The 22,732-nt window shown below is 44.1% G+C and overlaps 3 protein-coding genes across 3 annotated transcripts; 1 reads left to right on the top strand and 2 right to left on the bottom strand.

Annotated features, from left to right (window-relative positions):
• Positions 1-1,806: 1,806 nt before the first annotated feature.
• Positions 1,807-18,486, bottom strand: LOC128438236 (serine/threonine-protein kinase N2). Its single transcript, XM_053420727.1, has 20 exons — positions 18,476-18,486; positions 13,454-13,641; positions 12,096-12,247; positions 10,790-11,006; positions 9,536-9,652; positions 8,959-9,068; positions 6,372-6,515; positions 6,054-6,123; positions 5,799-5,970; positions 5,577-5,708; positions 4,971-5,033; positions 4,811-4,868; positions 4,641-4,732; positions 4,203-4,379; positions 3,680-3,742; positions 3,524-3,600; positions 3,108-3,250; positions 2,513-2,644; positions 2,241-2,321; positions 1,807-2,010 (listed from the first exon to the last, which is right to left on the bottom strand). Exons 2-20 carry the CDS (start codon positions 13,614-13,616, stop codon positions 1,807-1,809), a joined length of 2,367 nt encoding a protein of 788 aa, XP_053276702.1. The 5' UTR covers positions 13,617-13,641; positions 18,476-18,486.
• seta (SET nuclear proto-oncogene a) lies at positions 15,720-19,540 on the top strand. Its single transcript, XM_053420728.1, has 8 exons — positions 15,720-15,951; positions 17,119-17,176; positions 17,343-17,485; positions 17,606-17,709; positions 17,790-17,903; positions 18,088-18,258; positions 18,446-18,577; positions 18,666-19,540. The coding sequence occupies exons 1-8, from the start codon at positions 15,879-15,881 to the stop codon at positions 18,687-18,689; spliced, it is 819 nt and encodes a 272-aa protein (XP_053276703.1). The 5' UTR covers positions 15,720-15,878; the 3' UTR covers positions 18,690-19,540.
• An 8-nt stretch (positions 19,541-19,548) lies between these two features.
• Positions 19,549-22,511, bottom strand: si:ch211-51h9.7 (uncharacterized protein LOC558400 homolog). The gene is made up of 2 exons (XM_053420729.1): positions 21,531-22,511; positions 19,549-19,796 (listed from the first exon to the last, which is right to left on the bottom strand). The coding sequence occupies exons 1-2, from the start codon at positions 21,946-21,948 to the stop codon at positions 19,642-19,644; spliced, it is 573 nt and encodes a 190-aa protein (XP_053276704.1). The 5' UTR covers positions 21,949-22,511; the 3' UTR covers positions 19,549-19,641.
• Positions 22,512-22,732: the final 221 nt, after the last annotated feature.

Here is a 22,732-nt window from a genome sequence, read left to right as displayed (position 1 = left end):
TAGCGATTACAGGATTCCTAGAGCACCCGTTCAGCACAGTGCCATGCACCTCTACTGTGGGAACAGAAAACAGCGCCTCTAGAGGAGGAGCCTGATATGTGAACAGAGCGTCTTTGCTACGACGGAACAACTCGACAAACACGTGAAACTTCTCCACGTGGGATTCCACGTTTTTAAGAAGCTATATTTGAAAAGTGTGTTTGCTCGTTTTGTCTGTTTGGTCAAGGCAGTGGGCGAAGCCTGTCACAGTGATGCATAGAAACGGCAACTTAACCTCTGAAAGATTCAAATCAACGTGATGAGCAAAGGCCACAGAGCAGCGGAGTCTCCAGCTCACTGGGAGCTCCCAGAGGTTCACGGTCAGAGGACTGGGAAGGTTTCTCATCATGTGTTCTGTAACAGAATCAAATAAAGGGAGTTGACCTGTTTTCTGTTTAGTGCAGAGAAGCAGGTGTTTCACAGCTTGTACGGGAGATTTTATCTTATATTAGTTGATTTACTAAAGTAATCTTTTAGATCTAAGAATGAATAAAACAAATCAAGCCCAGAGGCCGGAGACATGTCCTTGGGTTGTCTGTTTGTCCGCCTCATTGTTGTGAACACGACATCTCAGGGAAACCTCGAGGGAATTAATTCAAATTTGTTACAAACTTCAAGTTTGACTGAAGGATGAACTGATTAGAATTTGGGGGTTGAAGGTCAAAGGGCAAGGTCACAGCGACCTCACAAATCACAGTCATTTTTGGATGTTTTAGGAACATCCCCAGGGAATCCTTCAGAATTTGGTGGATGTATTTACTCACAGATTAGCAGATTAAATTTGGGCAGTCAAAGGTCAAAGGTCACAGTGGCCTCTTAAACACGATATCTCAAATTCCAGTATTGAAATTAAACTCCAAAAAGGAAAAAAAGATGTTAAATGAAAGAGGAGAAACTGTTATAATCTCCTGCTCCGGCCTCTGTCCGATCACGCTCCTCTGTTTGTACGTTTCACCTGAACTCGTCTCGTCAATGAGCTTCGACATCAGGAGCAGTCGAGCGCTGGAACACATGTAAAGAGAATATAAAGATCTACAATCACTGTCTGTGTTCGAAATGAAAACAGAAAGAAGGAGAAGCTGCCTGATTGGACGACTCGGTGTCGACGGGATGAAAGTGACAACAGTCGGCGGAGTCAGCCATGGAGACGTCTCGAGACCAGAGAGGGAAACTTTCTGTGAGTGGCAGTCAGGTGAAGGATGAAGTGATGGGTCATCACATTCAGTATCATGTACACGGTGTACTTCACTGGTCTCTGAGGGAACTGAAGGTTTGTTGATGGTTAAAAACCAGCGACTGGTACGTGTTACCCGAGGCCGGACGGCAGCCATTTTGATTTGTAATATTAGGTAAACACACGCTTAACGAAACCCACTAATAAAGCCTCTGTTGTGTTCAGGTACAGAACCATGACTCTGGGGTTTACCTCTGATTTCACGTCAAAATAACTGCTGAGGAAAAATGTCGCTTAACCAGAAGAACCAGTTGAAAATGAAGGAAAACGCTCACGTCTGGGGTGAAATGAGCAAATGTTTCATCTGAAATCCATCATGGAAACTGTCCTGGATTGATTTGATGTCAATTGACTCATCGACCGACCAGTAGAGCAAAAGATGCAAAAGGGTTTCGACTGTTTGCTCCCATTGAAACTCCTTGTTTGATGTTTCTGTGGAAGTGATGAGTCACTCTGTGTTCAGGCCGTTGGGGGACGATCTGCACCTCAGAGACGATGGCTGGTTACCCCCCCCCCCCTAGTCTCCTTGTCTTTCATCCGTGCAGAGCGCAGAAGTCGAAGCCAGCGAAGGCCTCCTGCTGCTCGGCGGAGAGGCCGGAGGGTTTGCAGGGAGGCGACAGGATCGGCTGCAGTCGAGTGAACTCGCTGTCGAAGTTGCTGACGTCCATGGATTCTGTGATCGACGGCAGGAACGGTGGTTTGGCCGTCTTGGCCAGTAGAGCCTCCCAGTCGATGGTCTGTGACAGAGACACACACAGACACACACAGATTTAGACTTTCGTGTTTTCTTTTTAGTTGTGGCTGATTTTTTAAATGGTTTTTGTGCCTTTTTCTAGTCTTAGAGTTTCACAAACTGAACTTTCATAACATACAGATAAAAATAGAATATAGAATCCCATCCGACACAGCGTCTAGATAATGAAATACAAGAAGAGGTGACTTTAACAAGTTCAAACATGTGATTCACCTCAAAGAACTTCTCTCCCTTCAGCTCGTTGGCGTCTCTCTCTCCAGCTCCGAGTCTTTTCAGAGGATTTCTCTTCAGAAGCTGCAGAAAACAAACCAGGTTTTTATTATTGAAAACACAAAATAACGTGAAGCTGAGTTAAAATCCACAAAAACCTCAGACACAAATATAAAGTTATTGTGATAGATTCAAACTGTATTTGACTCTTTCGGACTTTAAAGCTGCTGAAGGGGAAATTCAAAGTGTGGAGCTGAGGTTTAAACATGTCCCACGTTCAGCTGCTCGTGGCTCGATACCTTCTGGACGATGGAGACGGCGTCGGGAGGAAGAGAGGAGGGATACTGGACGTCATCGTTGACGATGCTGTCGAACACCTCCTCCTCATCCTCACCAGGGAACGGAGACTGTCAGGAGGGAAAGAGACGCAGAGTGTCAGTCAATCATCTGGTTTCCATTGAAATCTATTGTTTCAATGGATATACAATTTCAACACAACATCATACAAACAACACAAGAACAATTAAACTGAAAACTCTCATTTCTATTAATTTTCTGTGACCTAAAAATCCTCTCTGACATGTTGCTTCTTTAATGAACGTCAGGAAATGATGTTGGATTGGACACATTTTGATTTGGATGTTATTTACCCTGGAAGAACCTTCTACTCTGGTCTGATGGTTCTTCCAAAAAATAAAACCCGCCTGTTGAACACATTGCTGGGGATTTGTCTGAATCAGCTGTTTAAGTACGATGGAGCCAAATCACAAAACCCAGCAGCAAATAAGAAAACACAACAAATGATCGATTGTAAACGCTAAACAACAGCTCTCAAGTTCCCCCAGTGAGAGTTGAACCGGCGTTAACCACCTCGCCCACGAGCATCTCGTAGATCAGGACGCCCATCCCCCACCAGTCCACCGCCCGGGTGTAGTTGTCGTCGGTCAGGACCTCGGGGGCCAGAAACTCCGGGGTCCCGCAGAAAGTCGAGGTCCGATCTCCGTGACCCATCCCTGTCGAAAGAACGTTGTTTCTCTCGTTACCTCTTTCTGGACATTTTAACTTTTAGTAGTTTAAAATCATACGTTTGTGTAGTGTGAGTGTGCAGGTGATAAATGGTCTTTAAACATCTAATTTCAGTTGGATTTTCAACTACGATCAAGAACATTTCCCGGAAAATGATTTTAAATTCCAAACAATCGCGTTTAAAAACACACAGAGGCTGAGGTCAGATGTGTAGAAGTATATATATTTATATAAGTGGATGTATTCAGGGCTCAAATCACCTTCTTTACAAAGTCCGAAGTCTGTGATTTTCACAAATCCGTCAGCGTCCATCAGAAGGTTGTCCAGCTTCAGATCTCTGCCACAAACACAAAGTGGGATGAGGATTCAAACCGGCAGCCGCAGAACGTTTAGCAGAATCTTCAGTCGTCACTTACCGATAGATGATTTTATTCAGATGCAGGAACTCTAAACCCAAAAGAACACACGCTGAATAAAACCTGAACACAACAACGACAGGTTTTAGATTATGACGCTGAACATTTAATTACCTGGAGAACTTTGTTCACTGGATCTTCTTGATCCTAGAGATGAAGTGGGATCTTATAATCTTACAGAATTTAAATTATCTCCATCAACCAGTGCAGTTTGAGTTACAAGAGCTTTACATCCCAGATTCATGGACCTTTGACCTTTCACCTTTGATCACTAAAATCAAATCAGTTCATCTTTGACTCAAAGTGACGACTGGTCAACAGTTGAGGAAATTCCCTGAAGGCAGACTTGAGATGTGAGGTTAAAGAGGCCAAACACGTGGTTCATGACGCCACTACGACCTTGACCTTTGACCTTTGACCATGCAAATCATCAAGTGAACATTTGTGCTAACATTTGAAATGATTCTGTGGAAGCGGAAGTACAGATGTGTATTATCTCTGAGCGACAGGGCGACTCACAGACCTGGTCTGGGCCTCGGTGAAGACGTTGTTGTGGATGTGGATCATGAGGTCGCCGCCGGGTAGATACTCCATGACAAAGCAGACGTGGTCGCTGGTCTGGAAGCAGCCGTGGAGGTTGACCAGGAACGGATGTCGGGAGGCGTTGATCATCTCAAAGATCCTCTTCTCACTCATGAGGCTGAAGAACAACAGATCAGATTCACACCAGTTCCTCTGTGTGTCATTCACTTCACTGGATTTCATGTTTTAATCTGATTTTACTGCTTCTCATAACGTCTTAAAGATCTTCAGCTCCGATGTGATCAGATTAAATATCTGTTTTAATCTTTACACTGTTTTATTGTTTTAATCAATCTTTATTTTGTCATTTGATAGAATCCATAGAGAAAAACACCACATGGTTTCTCTTAGTGTAATTTGGATAAACTGACCCACGCACCTGTCGACTTCATCTCGAGTCACGATCTCTCTCTTCTTCAAGGCTTTGATGGCGTAAAGTTTCTTTGTCTTCTTGAACTCTGCCAGCAGAACCTGCAGAGAGAAGAAACCCCTGAGGAGGATGTGATGGAGTGTCACGAGCACCAGGGATCAAACCTTGAGTCCGTTTACCTTCCCAAAGTGTCCTCTGCCCAGAACCGAGATATATCGGAAATCCTCCCTGTGCATCCTTGTGAAACATGAATAAAAGTCTGTTAGGGCATTATCACATATAGGTGTGTGTAACTGTGTATACCTGTGTTTGTGTGTGTGTTTGTGTGTGTGTCTTTACTTGAGATCAGACACAGGCTGGTCTTCACTTTCCTCTGTGTTGTTTATGGACGACTGCAAGAAGAGAAAACAAGTCATTCACACAAATCACATCCAGACATCACACATTTCTCTTGTTTTTCAAGTTGCTCTGAAGAAGTTTTTTTCCCATATAGTTAGAACCGAGGCTGTTATAACCTAGATCACAATGTAAATTTACAGTATTTACAGTAATATGTTACCTGTGTAATCTAGATGAGGACAATGAAAAGCTCATATGAAATGATGATTAAATAGTACGTTGGAGTACTATGGACATATAGAATACAAAACCCTCAAAGGATAAAAAACGTGATATAATTAAATATAGATATTTTTAGGAAATGTGCAACAAGCAGAACCCGAGCTCCGTTTCTCCTGGATCTAAAATCCTGAACCAATCTCACTGAATCTCTTAGAATAACCACAAAGTTATTTGTGAAACTAGAGAAATCATTTAAATAACTTCATAGCGTAAATCTCAGGTAACGTGAAGCCTCCAAGAGCCGATACACAAGTATAGAACCCTCAAATTGAAAGTCTCGTGAAATGTAAATGAAGGTCAGGTTGATGGTCAGTCACCAGTTCCTCCTGCAGTGGAGGCTCAGATGAGGTGTGGTGGTGTTCTGTGGGGGTGACGGTGGGAGACTCGACTCTCGGCTCCGGGCTGGAGGGCGGAGGAGGATCCTCGGTGACGCTGAGTCTGATCACTGGAGCTTCACTGCAGAGGAGGAAAGAGGAGAGACAGTCAAAACACTCTGGGATGTTCACTATCATCATGAAAACTGAGAATGCTCAGATTCCCTCTGACCCCGGCAGTGGAGCGCTGATCGGAGGCTCCTTCTCATCGGTGCTGTTGGCCGTCGGGTCGGGGGTCGAGCTGAACGTGGTGAAGGAGCTGTAGTGAGGGAGGATGCTCATCATCAGGTGACCCCACGTGGCAAAGTTCATGTTCATCTGAGCGGCTCTGAGGAAGTTCTTCCCTGTAAGACACACGATTCACTGCAGCAGCAGCAGCAGAGAAACCGATGGAAGCTGTGGATTCTGCAGGTGGTTGGTTCTTTACCTCGTTCTTTAGTGAAGATGCAGCGCTGGCGTCTCAGCCTCGGCTCCACGACGGCCTCAATGAACCGAAGCTGGAACAAAACACAACAGAAGAATGTGAGTTTTTAGGGCATTGACACTAAAATGGACAGACATGTCATATTTGGCCAATAATATCGATCCTAAGAGCTACTGCTCAATATGAAATGGACAGCAATAAATAGTGTATATATTGCATCACTTGAAGAACTTGAGTTGTTTATACAAGTTCTCCATCAGAGTAAAAGCCTGAGGAGACTTGAGTTGACCTTTGACCCCGGGGGCAGGTCATTATAGGTACCTTGGCGTAGAGGAGGCCCTGCGGCTCCAGACTCAGACCCTGGTTGTCGTTCTGGTTTTCCATCATCTCCTCCAGTCTCAGGAACTTGACGGCACACATGGCGCCCCGGTCCCGCCAGAGGACACTGACCTCCAGCTCTCGAGACTGATCACAGACCAACGACAGACAAACGAGAGGAGAATAAGAGCGACAACTGCAATCACACTGTTACCAGGGAGGAGATGAAAATCTGCAACAACCTTCTGAGCTCTGAGAATCAAGAGGATTCAGAGTCAGAGACGAATGTTTATCTGCAGGTGAGAGGGAGACACCTTCTGGTTTTACCCCGAACTGCAACGATAAGTCAGGATGCAGAGTGTAATATATTCAGCTGTATATTCTCTCTGTAATCTGGTGGAGTAGAAGTGTAATAAAGTGGTGTAAACTCGAGTAAAGTCCAAGTAGTATAAGCAGCTTTAACTTGAGTAAATACAACAATATAAAGATATACTCGTGCATGTAGAAGTACTGCATTCAGCAAAAATATCATTAGTAAATAGACATTAATACAGATGTTTTTTGGTTCATTTCATTCTATGTATGCCATATATTAATATAATTTTAATTTTAGAACTTATAAAGATATAACTACTTAAAATACTGTTGTAAAAATATATATATATACCAAATCCTATCTGGTTTTGTGTGTAAGATATTTCAGTATGAGTAATAAGTAACTGTAATAATTGTCAAATAAACATTGTGGAGTGAGATGACAAATATTTTCCCTCTGAAATGAAGTGAGGCAGATGTTTGGTTACATAAACTGGAAAAAACAAGTAAAATACAAGTCTTTTAAAAGGATTCAGAGCTTGAGTGAGTTAATTGGTTTTATTTGTTTAAATGATGTATAAAACTTTGAAAAACCTTCTTGAACATGAAAGAAGATCCTAGTAACTATATAGTTAAGTCCTAGCAGAAATCCTCCTGTCCCAGTCATGTTTCCATATGTGGTGTGTGTGTCTGTCCCACTCGGTGCCCTTGTGTTGTCCTGTTGTTGCTGCTGCTGCTGTAACATGTGCGTCAGCAGTGACTCTACAGCTGCTGATGCTGTTTGTTTCTGCTCCAGCGTCACGGATCTTGACCTTGCTGTGTTTGACCTGTCTCGATTGGGGGGAAAGGGGGGGGGGGGGGGGGGGGGGGCTGACATCGTCTCAGCTCGTGCTCTGTGATAAAACTGAGTTCAGGTAGAAAACAGGAGGATCGGGGGGGAAGAAGAAACAAAGGAGGGACGAGTCGAGCGTGGGACATGAGACATGAGTCCCTGGTGCTGGAAGCTGTGCTGCAGAGATCTGAGGTGGAGTTTCTGTCTATTGTCTAATTTCTACATTAAAAATAAGTGAGTAAAACTATCTACTGCAGATTTGGGCCTTTGATATCCAACATGCATCGATTAGTTCAGGATTTAACAAATAGATCTTGATAGATGGCGGCTCCACTTTTAGAACTTTCCCAGTAAAGTCCTGCTCCGATCCTGACTGAGGTCAAGTTCCCTTCGCTCCAGTCCACCTCAGCTGTTCAGTGAGCTCAGCACGATTTGTCTTTAGAAGGTTTTTTCTGGTGTAAAAAACGATGCAGCAAACTCACACTGAAATTTGATTGGAGGCTCTGTCGGAGGAAGAAAGAGTAACTCAGACACCTGAAGGCCTTTAGTTGAGCTGTTGATTGATTCAGGTCCACATCTTGACATTAAAGTGACTCTTTGTGTGATAAATCTGCAGATTGACTGTCCTCTACTGGTTGAATCCCAGCTATTAGAATCAAAAGTCAGGGACTGTGCAGATTGTGGGAGAGGAGTAATATGGAAAATACATCACAGAGCTTTACAACTTATTCAAACGTCGGCTGACATTGGCCCACATCAGTGTTATACTACGTCTCAGAGGCCTCCACCCTGCCCCCTCACTGCCTTGGCTACAAGAGCTCCGGCCTCAGGTGTAACTGGGGCTGGAGCCAATGTCTTGAGCTGACCTGACTCAGGACCAACATGGTTCTCATCCCACTAACGCCCAGTTCAGGGGCTTCTGGACGGGAGGGTTTCTAAAGAGACCCCTCCCCAGCTTTTAGCATTTCTTCTAAATCATGCAGTGGGTGGAGCTGGGGTCAAGCCTCGGGGGGAGGCTACACTTCAAATACATTCTGTCCCCAGGTTAACACTTCCCACACAGTACGGAGGTTCCCAGTTCAGATCCCAGCTCAGCGAGGGGTCTGTCTGTGTGGAGTTTGAATGGGTTTTCTCTGAGTACTCCTGCTTCCTCCATCGGTCCAAAGACATGTAGGCTGGTGCTGCTCAGGTTTGGATTGATGGATGGACAGATGCAAGAATGGATGGATGGATGGATGGATGGATGGATGGATGGATGGATGGATGGATGGATGGATAGATGGATAGACGGACAAACGCAAGGATGGATGGATGGATGGATATGTTCCCAATGTGGCTGCATTGTTGTACTGGTGTCGCGTTTCAGATTCTAACGCAGAGTTCTGTGATGTTCATGTAAACGTCATCGTCCGGTTGACCTCAGGTTTGCGGCCGTGGACTCACCCGCTCCAGCTGGATGCAGAACGTTTGATCCCAGCAGAGTCTGCTGACGGTCGCCCACCGCGTCCGGCCGACCACCCTGCCGTCCAGCCTGAGCACTGCACTGATCTCTGCTGTGGGAGGACACATAGAAACACATGAACGAGGCAGCACTAGAAAAATCACATATTACACATTCAACCGACTGGAAATTTACCAATTTGAACTTTCTGTTTTACTCTACTACCCAAATACAGTTCTTTCCAGAATCCTTCCCAAGTAATAACTCATAATAAATATGTTTTTACTCTTTATGAATATCTTTCCTGTACATAGGAAACAATAGAGCTTGAAGATATGGCCAAAAACAATATCAAGATAATTTTTTATTAAAAGATGTGGTTTAAAGGCAAAACACATAGATCTGTGCTTTAACATAACCATTACATTGATATAATGTTGAATAGTTTTTGATGAAATGTGTGTGATGATTATTTATATTCTTTTATTGTCCAGGCTGGAAACAAGATGAAATATTTTGTAAAACATTCACATGTAAAACCACAAACTAAATTCTTCCAGAACAAAAAGGTCCACTGACCCGGATGTCCCTCCGTCCTGTGAGCAGCTGATGAACCGTCCCCAGACTTTTCCTGCTCCGGGTTCGTCTGAGGTTTCAGTAAATCCTCACATCCGAGAAGCTTCACTTCAAGTTTACCTTAAAAAAGAGACAAAACCAAAGTTCAAGTTTAGCCCTAAAATTCTGAATTTATGAGAAAATAACTCATAAAGTGAAACAAAGTGCGGTTCCACCTTCCAGAACTAACTGAGTGTGACTCTAGTGCAATGAACCTCAGGAAAGAAAGTCCAACAAAGTGAAGGCAGCATTTACAAAATAAAACCTTTCACTCGTCAGCATGAATAAATCTGAGTCAGGGCCTCTGACTCAGAAGCTGTCTGGAGCTTTCACATCCTCATTTTCTTCTTTTCACCGTGGCACTAACAGCCGTGCAGCAGAAAATCTCCCCCAGTGTCTCTCACCGCCCTGAGACTCGTCCTCATTACCCGCTGCCAACAGAGCAACTCAAGGATTTGTCTCCTCGTTACATCATCAAAAAGCCTCTTTCTTTCTTTCTGCTGCCGCCGAGCGACTGGCTCACAACTGAACCGTCCAAAAACCAACAGATTACACGTCCAGATTATCCACAGCCAGAGGTCAGTAGACGGCAAATCGTGATCAGACACCGGGTCGTCCATGATACCACTCGCTGAGGTTTCCCTCGAAGTGTTTCAGATCAATGCTGAACAGAGTGACGTCCTTTAAAACAGTTTCCAGGTGTTTCCATCAAGGATTATATATCTGTTATTTTACTCTAATTTCTCCCCCAATTCATATATTACAGCTCATTCCAGGGCAGCTCCTGATAACTGAAATCTGCCTCCATCCATAATGCAGCATAGATTTAGAAGGAAGTTTCCATAATAAGTGAAGAATGAATTAATGGTCATTTTTCAGATGATTACAGAAGAAGAACAAGACAAAGAGCTGCTGTGCAAACAATGTCCGGTTAAAATCTATAATCTGGTTCAAATTAAGCAGGAAATACAAACAGTGTTCAAGTTAACTTCAGTAATTACTTAAAATTAATTGGCGTGTAGCTGAACAGGATAATAATTTAAGTTAATTCTCCAAAAGAAGACTTAGTTCATATTTAGTTTGGGTCTAAATTAAGGTGTTTTGCTACTTTCTCTATATTTAGAACCATGTCGGTATTTCCTGGACATTATAAGGTAAATGTGGACCTTTAAAAAAAGATGGATATGATTCTCTTCAGAAAACATTGTGTGTTGATACCAGTTAAGGAGGCAGGTCTGATGGAGAAGACGGATGGGGAGGTGGACAGGGGACATCCAGGTCTCTGGTACTGGGAGGACGGGGGTCCCTGTGAGGGGTGGACGCCCCCTGCAGGCTGCTGTGGCTCCGGCTCCTGGCTCTTCTCCTCCAGACATTTCTCCAGGGACCGTCTCAGAAGGTCCAGCTTCTGGGAGGACTCGTGCACCCGGGACTGGGCCTGATGGGAAGATAAACATCGCGTTGTTGTGTTTACTCTTTTTAAACATAGCGAGGCTGTGTCGTATTTTTGGGACTTTTAACTTTAGACTTTAAGGGGAATTGACTTTTTCTTTCTTGACCTCCTTCAGGGAATTTTCTCAACTGAACGTTGTTTGTTTGTTTGTTTGTTTGTTTGTTTGTAAGCGAGATCTAACAAAAACAACACAGATTACACCTCAATGGAAAGATGTTGGATGACTCAGGGATGAAATCATAACATTTTGGTGAGTAAATCCATCACCCTCACCAAGTTGCAAGATATTTTCACTGATTTCACAGAAACTAATTTATGGATCTTGAGGAATAAAATCAGACAGATTAATTAATTATCATCACTTTAATCAGTGAACCTTCGGTTTATGGGTGTATCTGCCATTTGTGGCACAAATTTAAACCCATAAGACACATTTCCATTTTATTTCTATGTGACTTTAAAAATCTGATGTCAGATTTTGAATCTACCACACTCAGACCTCATTACTACAAAAACAATTACAATACAGACCCGATTCCACAGCTAAAGCTCCAACAGTGCTACTAGATTATTTTTATTTACCACACAAACTGAATAGAAGTGATGGAAAGTGATCGGCAGTAAGACTAAGTTTGAATCCACATGATTTATAAAGCGCAGACACACGCTGCTGATCGTCAGTCTGGTGCCACTGAACTGTTTTTACGATCTAACGACTCGTTGAGAAGCTTCTCCACCTTCACACTAACTCACTTCAAGATTGTTTTGACAGGAAAATGAGGCCGACTTAAAAGTGTCAGCTCCGATCTCAAAATATCTGTATCTGCCTTCGAAACGGTTAATCAGCTCTTTTCCGAGTCGCTCCAGCCAAGGAGACGTCTTTCTCTACAGCTAGAGGTTGTTTTCCCCTGAAGGTCAAATGAGACAAGCTCTTTTTTACACCAAATTCAAATCGGAAACATTAATTGAATATAACTTCACACTCTGTCATCCAGTGTTTCTCTATGTTTCGACAGCAAATATTGAAATCATTACTGTCTGCTCATGAGATATAACGTATTTGAAGGGTTCCACCTCGGTCAGCGCCTTCTGGTCCAGCGAGGAGATCCCTTCCAGCTGCTTCACCACATCTTTGGCCAGCACCAGAGCATCTGTCTCCCTCTGCATGTGGTGCTGCAGCTCTGCCAGACGAGCGTCCACAGGAGCGACCGCGACCGGAGACACTCCTGAGGGAAAGGGACGAGGACGGGGGAGAAAACTGAATTCAGTTCAGAGCAGTGACACAGTATTAACGCCATGAGATTATGTTTTCATTGCTGTGTGTCTGCTTTTCTGCAGGATTACACAACAACTACAGAACCCATTTTGTTGACACTTGGTGGAAGAATAGAACACGGGTCAAGAGAAGCCTATCACCTTTTGGAGCGGGTGCAATTAAGGGGGAGGATCCAACATTGCCTTTTCACTTTCTTTCTAAATTGAGAGATTGGGTGTTTCTAGAGACATTTTTGTGAGTTTCCCAAGAACCTAGAAAGGCACTCGGTCAGCGCGTACGTCCGCCAAGGCCCGACAGTCAGGAGCCGAGGAGAAGAATGGAGGTCGAGAGTCAGGGAGGGGAAACGTGAGCAGAGGAAACCGGGTGTAGAGTTACTCATCTACTATTTCCTCCTCTCGCTTTCAAGCCAGGAGGATATTGCTGTCAGTGTTGGTTTGAGGGTTTTCAAACGGCACACATCCTCAGTTCAGAATTTAATCATGGCGTTTGCTGTCTGTCTCTATTAATGCTGTCAGAGTGGTTTCCCTTTCTGGATTATACAAATAACACCCACAGAGACAGCAGTTGGCACGGTTCAACAGATATGGCTTTTTGATACCAGCACTGACATTAGTGAACTGATAGGTTCTCTGAACTTGACCTTTATTTGAACCAAATACAATAAACACAGTGTTCACAGTCATGTTTTTGAGGGACTGACATTAAAATCACCAGTTTTTTTGCAGCTCGTCAAACTACAACTCCTCGATGAATTAGATTCTTTGACAATAAGACCTTTGGGTGAATTGAATCATTAAAACATACGATTTTAAAACCACATGTCTGCATTCTGTCCCCAGGAGAGAAACCAGATAAATATTTTAGCTTTAAGGGTTTAAAATGGAAACAAATTAGGGGCAATAAAACAATATCAAGTCTTTAAACCTATCATAAATAATAATGTGACATTTATCATGATAGCATCATACATGTAGTATCTGCACGCTGATTCATCTGATGCCTCTTTCCACCTCGTCTGGTAATAACACATCATTTCAAACAGAGATGTCTTGTCCCCAAAGTATAAAGCAAATTCTGACTTTTTGAGTTGATTTCGTGCTTTTTCAGATCCAGTGTATCACATGTGACCAAAGGAGGAATAACTCAGGACTCTGACCTCTGTTAGTGGAGCTGTCGTGGTTGCAACCATCATCACCTCCACCTCCTCCACCGCTGCTGCTGCTGCTGCTGCCAGCCTGGGTGACTCTGATAATCTGAAGCCGGATCAGCTCGATCTTGGAGCGGCTATCCTGCAGCATCTGCTGAGCTGTGGACAACATCTGATCCTGGATAACGACATCACATCAAGAGACAACAAGCCCGACTTCATCGCCACTGACACTTCAGGTGGGCAGGAGGCACAGTCACACACAACACACCGACCAAAACACAGCCATAGTTTACCATAACAAGTGGAGCAGAGGAGATCACCAGTGACAGTGCTGCACATGCAACTCAGCTCCATAAGGGAGGAGAACAAGTGGACTAAGTGAGAACAGCAGGTCCCGACCGGATGGAGACAGTATGACTTTGCACTTCACTCACCTCAGAGAGATGCTCAGGCTCCTTGCTGAATAAGGACTAATCTGTCATCCTCTGTGGAAGTGCAGGAGGGAGGGGGGGGGGGGGGGCTTCTCAGGTTGCGCCTCTCCACCTTCACTATCCTTGAAACATAACAAGTCTGCTGCTGTTATGGTGCGTTCACACACACAAACACACACACACGCACACTCACACAGTCTGGTCTGAGGGCTCCTCTGGTGCAGCTCCTACATCTTGAGATTTGGATCACACAGCATGTTCTCCTGTTTGTTTGTGCATCCCTACAGCCTCCTCTGCAACATCCCCTTCACGCTGCATCCTCATCCTCTGCTCTGTAAGCAAACCCCCTCCTCCTCTCCCCCTCTCTCCCTCTCCCTCTCTCTCTCCCCCTCTCTCTCTCTCTCGCTCTTCTAGAGGGGTTTCTCTCTGCAGGGGGAAGGCAGAGTTCCTCTCCAGTGCCAGCCCCACTGCTGCTGCTGCTGCTCTGACAGTGCTGATCGCCTGCTCTGGGCTCGGCATTGGCCGCTGCGTGACCACATGTTCCTGTGCTGCCACCAACCAAAAAAGAGAAAACACCGAGCTGCTGCTGCTTCTGTGTTTGGGACGGGGCCGAGAACAGTCTGCAGCATTTAGCAGATCTGTTTATCCTGCTCGGACGAGACAGAGAGTTTCAGAGACAATAAAACCCACAGTGATGGAGTCGATATGCACATGCACAGGACAGGAAATGAGGGAGCAGCTGCTGATGTACTGAACATGATCCTGGACATGGAGGTCCTCTGACAAACACTGTGTGTGTGTCTGTCTGTGTGTGTGGGGGGGGTCATGTCTGCATACACACACATGGCTGCTCTGTGCGCCTCTCAGCTGTCTTATTGACAATGGAGACTTGTGAGCTCAAGTTGAACATCATCAATATTCACATAATATTCTCATAATTATGCAAACAGCATAGCAGCCCACTCACTGAATAACTGCCTATTATATGTTATATGGTTAATATTCAGACATTGCTTCAACCTCTAATAAAACACCCTGTTTATTAATGCTGTCAGAGTGGTTTCACTTTCTGGATTATACAAATAACACCCACAGAGATAACAGTTGGCAGGAAGCACGATTCAAATCAGGCTTTTTGATGCCAGCCCTGATATTAGTGAACTGAAATGTTCTCTGAACTTGACCCTTATTTGAACAAAATACAATAAACGCAGTGTTCACAGGAAATGTTTTTTAAAGGTTCAGTGTGTAGAAGTCAGTGACCTCTAGTGGCGAAGTGTCAGGTTGCAGCTGAACACCCCTCATCTCCCCCTCTCCACTTCCGAACATGAAGGAGAACTTGCTGTAGCTTCAGTTGCTATGAAAACTCAAAAGGTTTAGTTTGTCCAGTTTGGGCTACTGTCAAAAAAAAAAACATGGCGGCCCCCGTAGAGAGGACCAACTCCTGAATATTAAGTATTTATAAAGTATTTAAATATAAAGGCTCATTCTAGGGTAAAGAAAACAACAATTCATACAATTTAGATCAGTGGGCTTGTTCTACATTCATTCTCTGCCCATAGATCCATTTCACTTGACCCTCACGCACTGGGCCTTTAAGCGTGCGTCGGTCCCGCCGCTGCTTCGCCCTGAACTAACGCACTTTCCTCTTTTCTTTATTTGACTTTATATAAATTAAGCGCGCGCTGTAGACAAGTGGAAATCGGAGGTTTGGGGAGAGGGGAGCGGCGTGCACGCGCAGCTCGGGCCCGCGCAGTGGGACCTACTTTGGGAGGCGGAGCTCGCCGCCGCTCCGCTCGGCGCAATGAAAGGAGCGCGTGAGCGGCGCGGGCCGTGACTTCCTCGCTCCTCGGCAGCGTCATTGTGTGGAAGGCAGCACGTTGTCGGCTCCTCCACGCTGAACTTTTACGCCCGATTAGCGCGCTCCTGCTCGGGGGAGAGAAACCAGATCCACCGCCACCCTCTCGGACGCACCTCGGTCAACCCCAGCGCGCGGAAACATGTCGGCCTCGGCGGCGAAAGCGAGTAAAAAGGAGCTGAACTCGAACCATGACGGAGCGGACGAAACCTCCGGTAAGTGGTGGTGGTGGCGTGTGGGGGGGTGGGGGAGAGAATGGCGGCCTCCTGTTCACCGCCATTTTCACTTTCTTTCTCTAACGTGGTTTTGTGCCACGGTTCTGCGGGGATCTCACCGACTGCGTGGGCTTGCTTTTTATTTATTCGCACCGAGGCCCCTGGCCTCTCTTCCCCGGGAGACCGCTGCGTGTGTTCCCGTTTCGGCGGCAGCAGCAGCTAGCATTAGCTCGTTAGCATGCCGCTACTCCTTGTTCCATCCACACCGGGTGCAGAGAGGCCATGTTAGCTAGCCGAGTTAGCATCACCAGCGTGGCCAGTTGTGTCGACGGCTGCGGACCCAGTGGCCGTGTGCGATGCTAGGGGGTCATTGTTCTGCGCGATGGCGCTAATTCGCCCCGCACCACCCGGCGGGAGCCCCCATTAGTGTTATTGTGTCTAATAACCGGGGGAATTTGCGCCTTTCATTCGGACTTTAGCCACTAGCCCGCTCGTGTTGTTGTCGTGATGTTACCTAACGCTAGCGCACGACGTTGTGTTTTGTGTCGGACTGAGAAGCTTTTAAATCCTCCAGCCCCGCGGGAAATTTTTTATATTTGTAACCGGGTTCTGGGAGGGGGCACCCCGGACCTCGCTGTGGGGGCAGCGGGCGGTTGTGAGTGTCCACCCCGGGCTATCTGTTCTCATGGTACCGCAGCTGCGTGTGTGTGCAGTCCGATGTCCCACATTTAAACCACGCGGCCTCGTCGACAGCAACCGGCAGGAAACGGTGCCTGCCTGAGCCGCTAGAGCTGCAGCCATTGGCCCCTCGCGCTGCCTGAACCTCCGGCGTGCGATCTGCCGGAGATCCGGACAAACTACCATTATCTACCGCGAAACCGTGGCGTGTTACCCCGTGAGATCCGGAAACATGTGTACAACAAACGTATCCCACAGACGGAACTTAGTTGTGGGCTAATTAAATACTTTGAATGGTTCAAATATGACTTTTAAATTAAGAAATGTCGTTTGTTTTTTAAGCGGGAACAAGTAAATAAACACGTTTTTGATATGAGATAATCGTCAGATTTGTAATATGATGTGTATGTTTCTATTGATGATTTTAATTTATCTGTAATAATAAGTTCTATGTATTTTTAACAATTCTTGTTTTTTTCTGTCCCACAGAGAAAGAGCAGCAAGAAGCTATTGAACACATCGACGAAGTTCAGAATGAAATTGACAGGTAATTTAAATTTGTCCTATTGGGTTAAAGGGTTAGTGTATAAATAAAATGTATTATTGAAATGATAGGAATGGGAATAATTTTTCTGCCGTGTGACTGAGAACAAACAGTCCGGGATGATATTTTTAATTTGTTTTTTATAGTTTCTTTAATTCTCTCCTTTCAGGTTGAACGAGCAAGCCAGTGAGGAGATCCTCAAAGTAGAACAGAAATACAACAAACTCCGTCAGCCATTCTTTCAGAAGAGATCAGAACTGATCGCCAAAATCCCCAACTTCTGGGTCACCACGTTTGTCAACCATCCACAAGGTCAGTGATTTAAGATTAGGTATCTGGTCTTTTGGAAGCCTTTAGATGCACAGCAATGTTTGTGTGACCTTCCACCAGGATTGAAGTTGATGTTTGCTCTGTTGAATGTTTCCCCTGCAGTATCTGCCCTACTGGGAGAGGAAGATGAAGAAGCGCTTCATTACCTGAGCCGGGTGGAGGTGACAGAGTTTGAAGACATCAAGTCGGGCTACAGAATAGATTTTGTAAGTATTGTACTGTTGCACGCTCGCACCACCAAGAAGTTGTTTCCTGTGTTCTGACCTGAGTGCATTCTGTCTTCTAGTATTTCGATGAAAATCCGTACTTCGAAAACAAAGTACTTTCCAAAGAGTTCCATCTGAACGAGAGTGGAGACCCATCTTCAAAGTCAACAGAAATCAAATGGAAGTCAGGAAAGGTATGTTGGTCTTTTTATTATGTTGTCTTTGCCATTAAAGTAATTTATATGACGAGACCTGAGGCAGGGCAGCACTATTATGATTGTCCCTCATTGACAACGTTTGACCTGAACTACTTAAGAGCTCAATCAAAGCAAGACCACCTGTGGTGAGCAGTCATTTTAAATGTTCTATAATTTGTAGGACCTGACCAAGCGCTCCAGCCAGACACAGAACAAAGCCGGCAGGAAGAGGCAACACGAAGAGCCAGAGAGCTTCTTCACTTGGTTCACTGATCATGCCGACGCTGGCGCTGATGAGCTTGGGGAGGTCATCAAGGACGACATCTGGCCCAACCCTCTGCAGTACTACCTGGTAGGTTTATGACACGCAAATAAAAGTGCTTATTACTGCTCATACTCTAGTGGTATATTAATTTCCCTGGATGCCATTTCCCACAATGAGCAGAGATGTTTGAGCTGTTCCACAACAGGAAACTGTAATTACATAACATCCTCTACTATTGAAACACAGAAGTGCTGACAGTGATTATTTCCCCCAGGTTCCCGACATGGATGACGAAGAAGGTGAAGGGGAAGACGAGGAAGAGGATGAAGAGGGTCTGGAGGACATCGACGAGGAAGGCGATGAAGATGGAGAGGAGGACGAAGAGGATGATGGAGAAGATGGAGAGGTAATGTGATAAAAGTAAAGAAAACGCATGATGTCTGCAGTAATTTTTGAACATTCACTGACAATCCGGTATTTACTTGCTCTTGCAGGATGACGAGGGAGAAGATGACTAATGAAATAACTTCACCAACCCAGACCCTCAACCTTCGATTCCCTGTTTGCTTTTTCCACTCATGTTAGGGAGCAAAGTTTTTTTTTATTTTGTTTTTTTCCTTTTTTATTGTGTGTGCTTCATTTTCCATTCTGAAGCCTCTTCACCTGTTGGTGCCATGTTATGTTCTCCTTTGACTCATCTTAAGGCCAATGGCACTTTGCCCTGAAATATGAGTACCATCCCCGCAGTCATCTAAAAAAATGATAATAAAAAAGTATTGCAATAGTATCAGCACGGCATCCTGAGTAGAATTTGAAGATACTTCACACAGAATTCCTTCTGTTTAAGGTTGTGTGGTAAATTGACTAAAGCCATGGTGTAGTGACCTAGCGCTAGCAGACCTCGATATATTTTTTTCCCCATGTTTTTTATTTTTTTAGTTGGGGCGTCGGTCCCTTAAACTGTTATTTTTCCCCTATGTGGTTAACAAGTACCAGCTCATTCCTTTTGACTTGTAATGTTTAGGGGGCGGGGGGTGGGGTAAGCTGGGGAGGGGCAGGAGTATGTTGGTTATGGGGAGAGTGGTTATTTTGACATCATTTCTATGGGACTTTTTTTTTTCTTTCTTTTCATTGTATTGTTTTACAGATATCCATGAGATTTGAAATGACATTTTTAATAAAGAACAAAATGGAAAAAAACAAGCTTGTAAATTTTGGCCCCACTGCTTCATGGGTTTAAAACAAACCACCTGTTATCTCAAAGAATTTACATATAATCACCCTTTCCTTTTCTGCCGGGGGGAAAAGAAACTGTTTTAAATTTGAGGTGTACAACTTGCTTTGTTACAATAATAAAACTTACTGTGTACACACGTGTGGGAGTCTTCAAACCAAGGAGGCGTATAGACATTTATTTAAGGGAAAGGTCACAGAGAAGGCACCAAGGTTAACTGAACAGTCAAGAGTCCATCAGCTGGTGAAGGATTTGGGAGTCATCAGCAGGCTGGAAGCAAAGTCCTCACTGAGCAGTCGATGGGTGATTAAAGCCACGAAGGTTTGATCTGACTCCTCAAATTGAGATTTTGTGATGGTGTTGGGCCAGACGCTCGGCTGGAAGGCCCATCCTGGAGGGAGGGGAAGACAAATCACTGGTATAAAACACACGTTGACGAAGATGTTAATAAATTAGCACCACAGTATATTGTGGATCATACAACACAAATTACTTATCTGTTAAAAGTGAGGAAATTTAAAATGAGTTGCTGACTGTAAATTAGAATTTCTAAGGTATTTATATTAGGTGCAACTTCAGTACTATTTTCTCCAAAGTTAAGGTACATATATTAAACCCAGACAATAAAAATGAATATTTTAGCTCTAAATTTAATATCTACAAAATGACTTGAGCAGGTCAAATTTAAATAATGTATTGTTTGTGTTAAAGCTTTTCAATAAGGTTTATTTTCATCACCAGTTGACCAGTGTCTTTTATAAAATTAGACTGAAAAATATCCATCACAACACAACTGTCCAAAAGTAAGAAGACTTTCAATTGACAATAATTAGTGAAGTAAAAGTATCTAATCCTCAGCATTTTTGCTTTAAACTAATTACTCATACATTAATTCAACCATCAAAGTAGTTTGTTTTCTTTTATTAATTATTGTAGCTCCGCTGTTCAAAGTCATTAACACCATAATTAAGACCTTAAGTCTCATAATCTACTAAGTCTTCACTGGAAAACATTAGACATAAATGCAAGTTGCATTATACTGTGTAATTTCATTCATTATAAATATAAAGCTGTCACAAGCATGAATAGGATTGACAGTACTACATCCTGAATGAGTTGCACTAATCCCAATTGAGTCATCATTTAAGATTATTTCTATATATCTCATCTCACTATTTGCTTCATAATTGATACAATAAGTGAGAATTGTGATTTCAATAAACCAACACAATAATTAAATTAAGTCAGTCTGGGTATGTAGTTTGTTCAACCCTTCTTAGATTGAGAGGGATGAATGTTAAATTCAATTCAGCTTTCAAGAAGGAATTTAATGTTTTCAATTTATTCTGATTAATAGTTTGTGGCCAATACAAACAGTAAAGTTCTGTTTGGAATGTATTTCCCCTCTAGATTTACTTGAGGGGAAGTTAAATTAACTAAAAGCCCTATGAGAAAACTTGTGAACATGGGCTATTCATACATAATATGATTGATTGATTAACCAGGTTAAAGTCTTTATTTTCTTGACATTCAAATGTTTCTTGATAGTGGAAAATAATTTGTTTCTCACCAGGATTGGCTTCAACCTCAGTAACAGCTGTTTGATGATGAGCATTTTAAAATTCAAGTGGATTTTTGATGAACCAGACTGACAATGTGCTGCATTGATCCCGGTTCTGTATTGTCACCATTTAATATGATTTATTTATATCTTGAAATTTGCTCCATGATCAAGACACTAAGTGAGAATAGTGATTTCAAATGTCTTATCAAACCAACACAAGGATTAAATTAGAATTTGGGGATATTGAGTTTGATTTAATAATGACAACACTTGTTCAACCCTACTTATATTGTGAGGCTTAAATATTTGTATTCAATTCAGTTTTCAATGAGGAATTTAATTAATTCTGATTAATAGATTGTGGCCAATACAAACAGTAAAGTTCTGGTTTGAATATATTTATCAAGATTTACTTAACTTGAACAATGAAAAGTTAAATTAACTTAAGCCCTATGAGACACACAATGATTTGTGAATATGGGCCAAATAAAATAAAATGTGTGGATTTGTGGTGTGTGCACTGTTCCTGGTCGGTACCACAGTCTGCAGGTCGGTACCCACCTAGATGGGTCCGACACCGGGGACAGGTGGCCGCGGTCCACGAGAACCCGGGGAACCAGGTGAAGTGTTTGTCCGCCGGCCAGTGCTGATCCACATCCGCCTTCCTGAAGGTGAACACCTCGAAGCGGAGCCCGTGGGGGTTCTCGAACAGCTGCACGTTGACCCGCCGGCCCCCGGGCAGCGTGTGGTTGCGGGAGGACAGCGCCAGTCGGCTGGGGACGGAGCGAATGTCCGCCCCGGTCGCCAGCTCGTGTCCGCACGTCCGGCACAGCAGGAGGGCGTCGGCGCTGGTTCCCCGCTGCTCCTCCGCGGCAGCACACGCCTCCCCGGCCCGCGGAGCCCCGGTCCACACCAGGAGCACCGCGGAGACGTGGATCAGCGTCAATGTGAATCCCCACAGCCTCCGCACGCACCGCATCGCTGCTCCCGCACGCACATGGACGGCTAGCGCTAAAGCTAGCAGTCACGCGTGCTAGCTTTAGCTTTGTTGTTAGCCGAGGCGGATCGTCGAGTCGCGCCCTGTTGTCAACAGTTCATCTCATGGCTGTTTAACAACTGACAGCACAGACATAACAACACGACATATAGTGATTCATGAACTGAAGCTAATGTCTAACCAACAGGCCGATAGATTAGCTCGCTCTGTAGGGCTAGCCAAGGCTCGGAAGTGCGATGTGAACAAACAGGAAACACGGTCCTTTCCACCGTGTCCTGCTCCGAGTGAGCACCAGAGGAGAAGCAGATGTTCAGCAGCTGGATGAGTGAGAAACGATCCTCAGGTACACGGATCGATTCTCACTCAGCCCCAGGGAAACCCTCCATGAGGCCGGGGGACTCCGCCGCTTCCCCTCGGTGCGACATGGAGTCCACTGGTCCCGGAAACTTCTTTGATTAAAACTGTTTTTAATAAAGACCTAAAAGTCTGGCTCCCACTTCTTAGTGATTTTAAAATAAACACAATTTACATTAAATCACACGATAAGTCAACTTTATTGTCTTTCACCCACAGTGCAGCAACAATCAGCACACGTAAACACAGGTCAGAGCCACTGTATCAGGTTATTTAAGGTGTATATATGTATAGTATATATCATGGTTAAAAATGTAGCATATTATTATAATAATATACTATCTGATGATTGTCATAAATAGTATATTAATATAATATGCTTCTCAGAAATGGTATATTACTATAATATGGT

This window comes from Pleuronectes platessa, chromosome 4 (assembly GCF_947347685.1).
Source record: "Pleuronectes platessa chromosome 4, fPlePla1.1, whole genome shotgun sequence".
In the NCBI taxonomy this organism is placed as follows: Eukaryota; Metazoa; Chordata; class Actinopteri; order Pleuronectiformes; family Pleuronectidae; genus Pleuronectes; species Pleuronectes platessa.
Note: the sequence above shows the minus strand (reverse complement) of the source record. Positions and strands in the feature narration are given on the sequence as shown.

Excerpts from the sequence above, each read along its gene's own strand:
- LOC128438236 (XM_053420727.1), bottom strand. The coding sequence starts at position 13,616 with ATGTTGTCCACAGCTCAGCAGATGCTGCAGGATAGCCGCTCCAAGATC. Across the intron at positions 6,124-6,371 it reads AGGGCCTCCTCTACGCCAAG|CTTCGGTTCATTGAGGCCGT; the intron begins GTACCTATAATG and ends GTTTTGTTCCAG. Across the intron at positions 3,743-4,202 it reads TTCACCGAGGCCCAGACCAG|GTTTTATTCAGCGTGTGTTC; the intron begins GTCTGTGAGTCG and ends TGTTGTGTTCAG.
- seta (XM_053420728.1), top strand. The coding sequence starts at position 15,879 with ATGTCGGCCTCGGCGGCGAAAGCGAGTAAAAAGGAGCTGAACTCGAAC. Across the intron at positions 17,710-17,789 it reads CGGGCTACAGAATAGATTTT|TATTTCGATGAAAATCCGTA; the intron begins GTAAGTATTGTA and ends TCTGTCTTCTAG. Across the intron at positions 18,259-18,445 it reads ACCCTCTGCAGTACTACCTG|GTTCCCGACATGGATGACGA; the intron begins GTAGGTTTATGA and ends TATTTCCCCCAG.
- si:ch211-51h9.7 (XM_053420729.1), bottom strand. The coding sequence starts at position 21,948 with ATGCGGTGCGTGCGGAGGCTGTGGGGATTCACATTGACGCTGATCCAC. Across the intron at positions 19,797-21,530 it reads CCGGTGTCGGACCCATCTAG|GATGGGCCTTCCAGCCGAGC; the intron begins GTGGGTACCGAC and ends CCCTCCCTCCAG.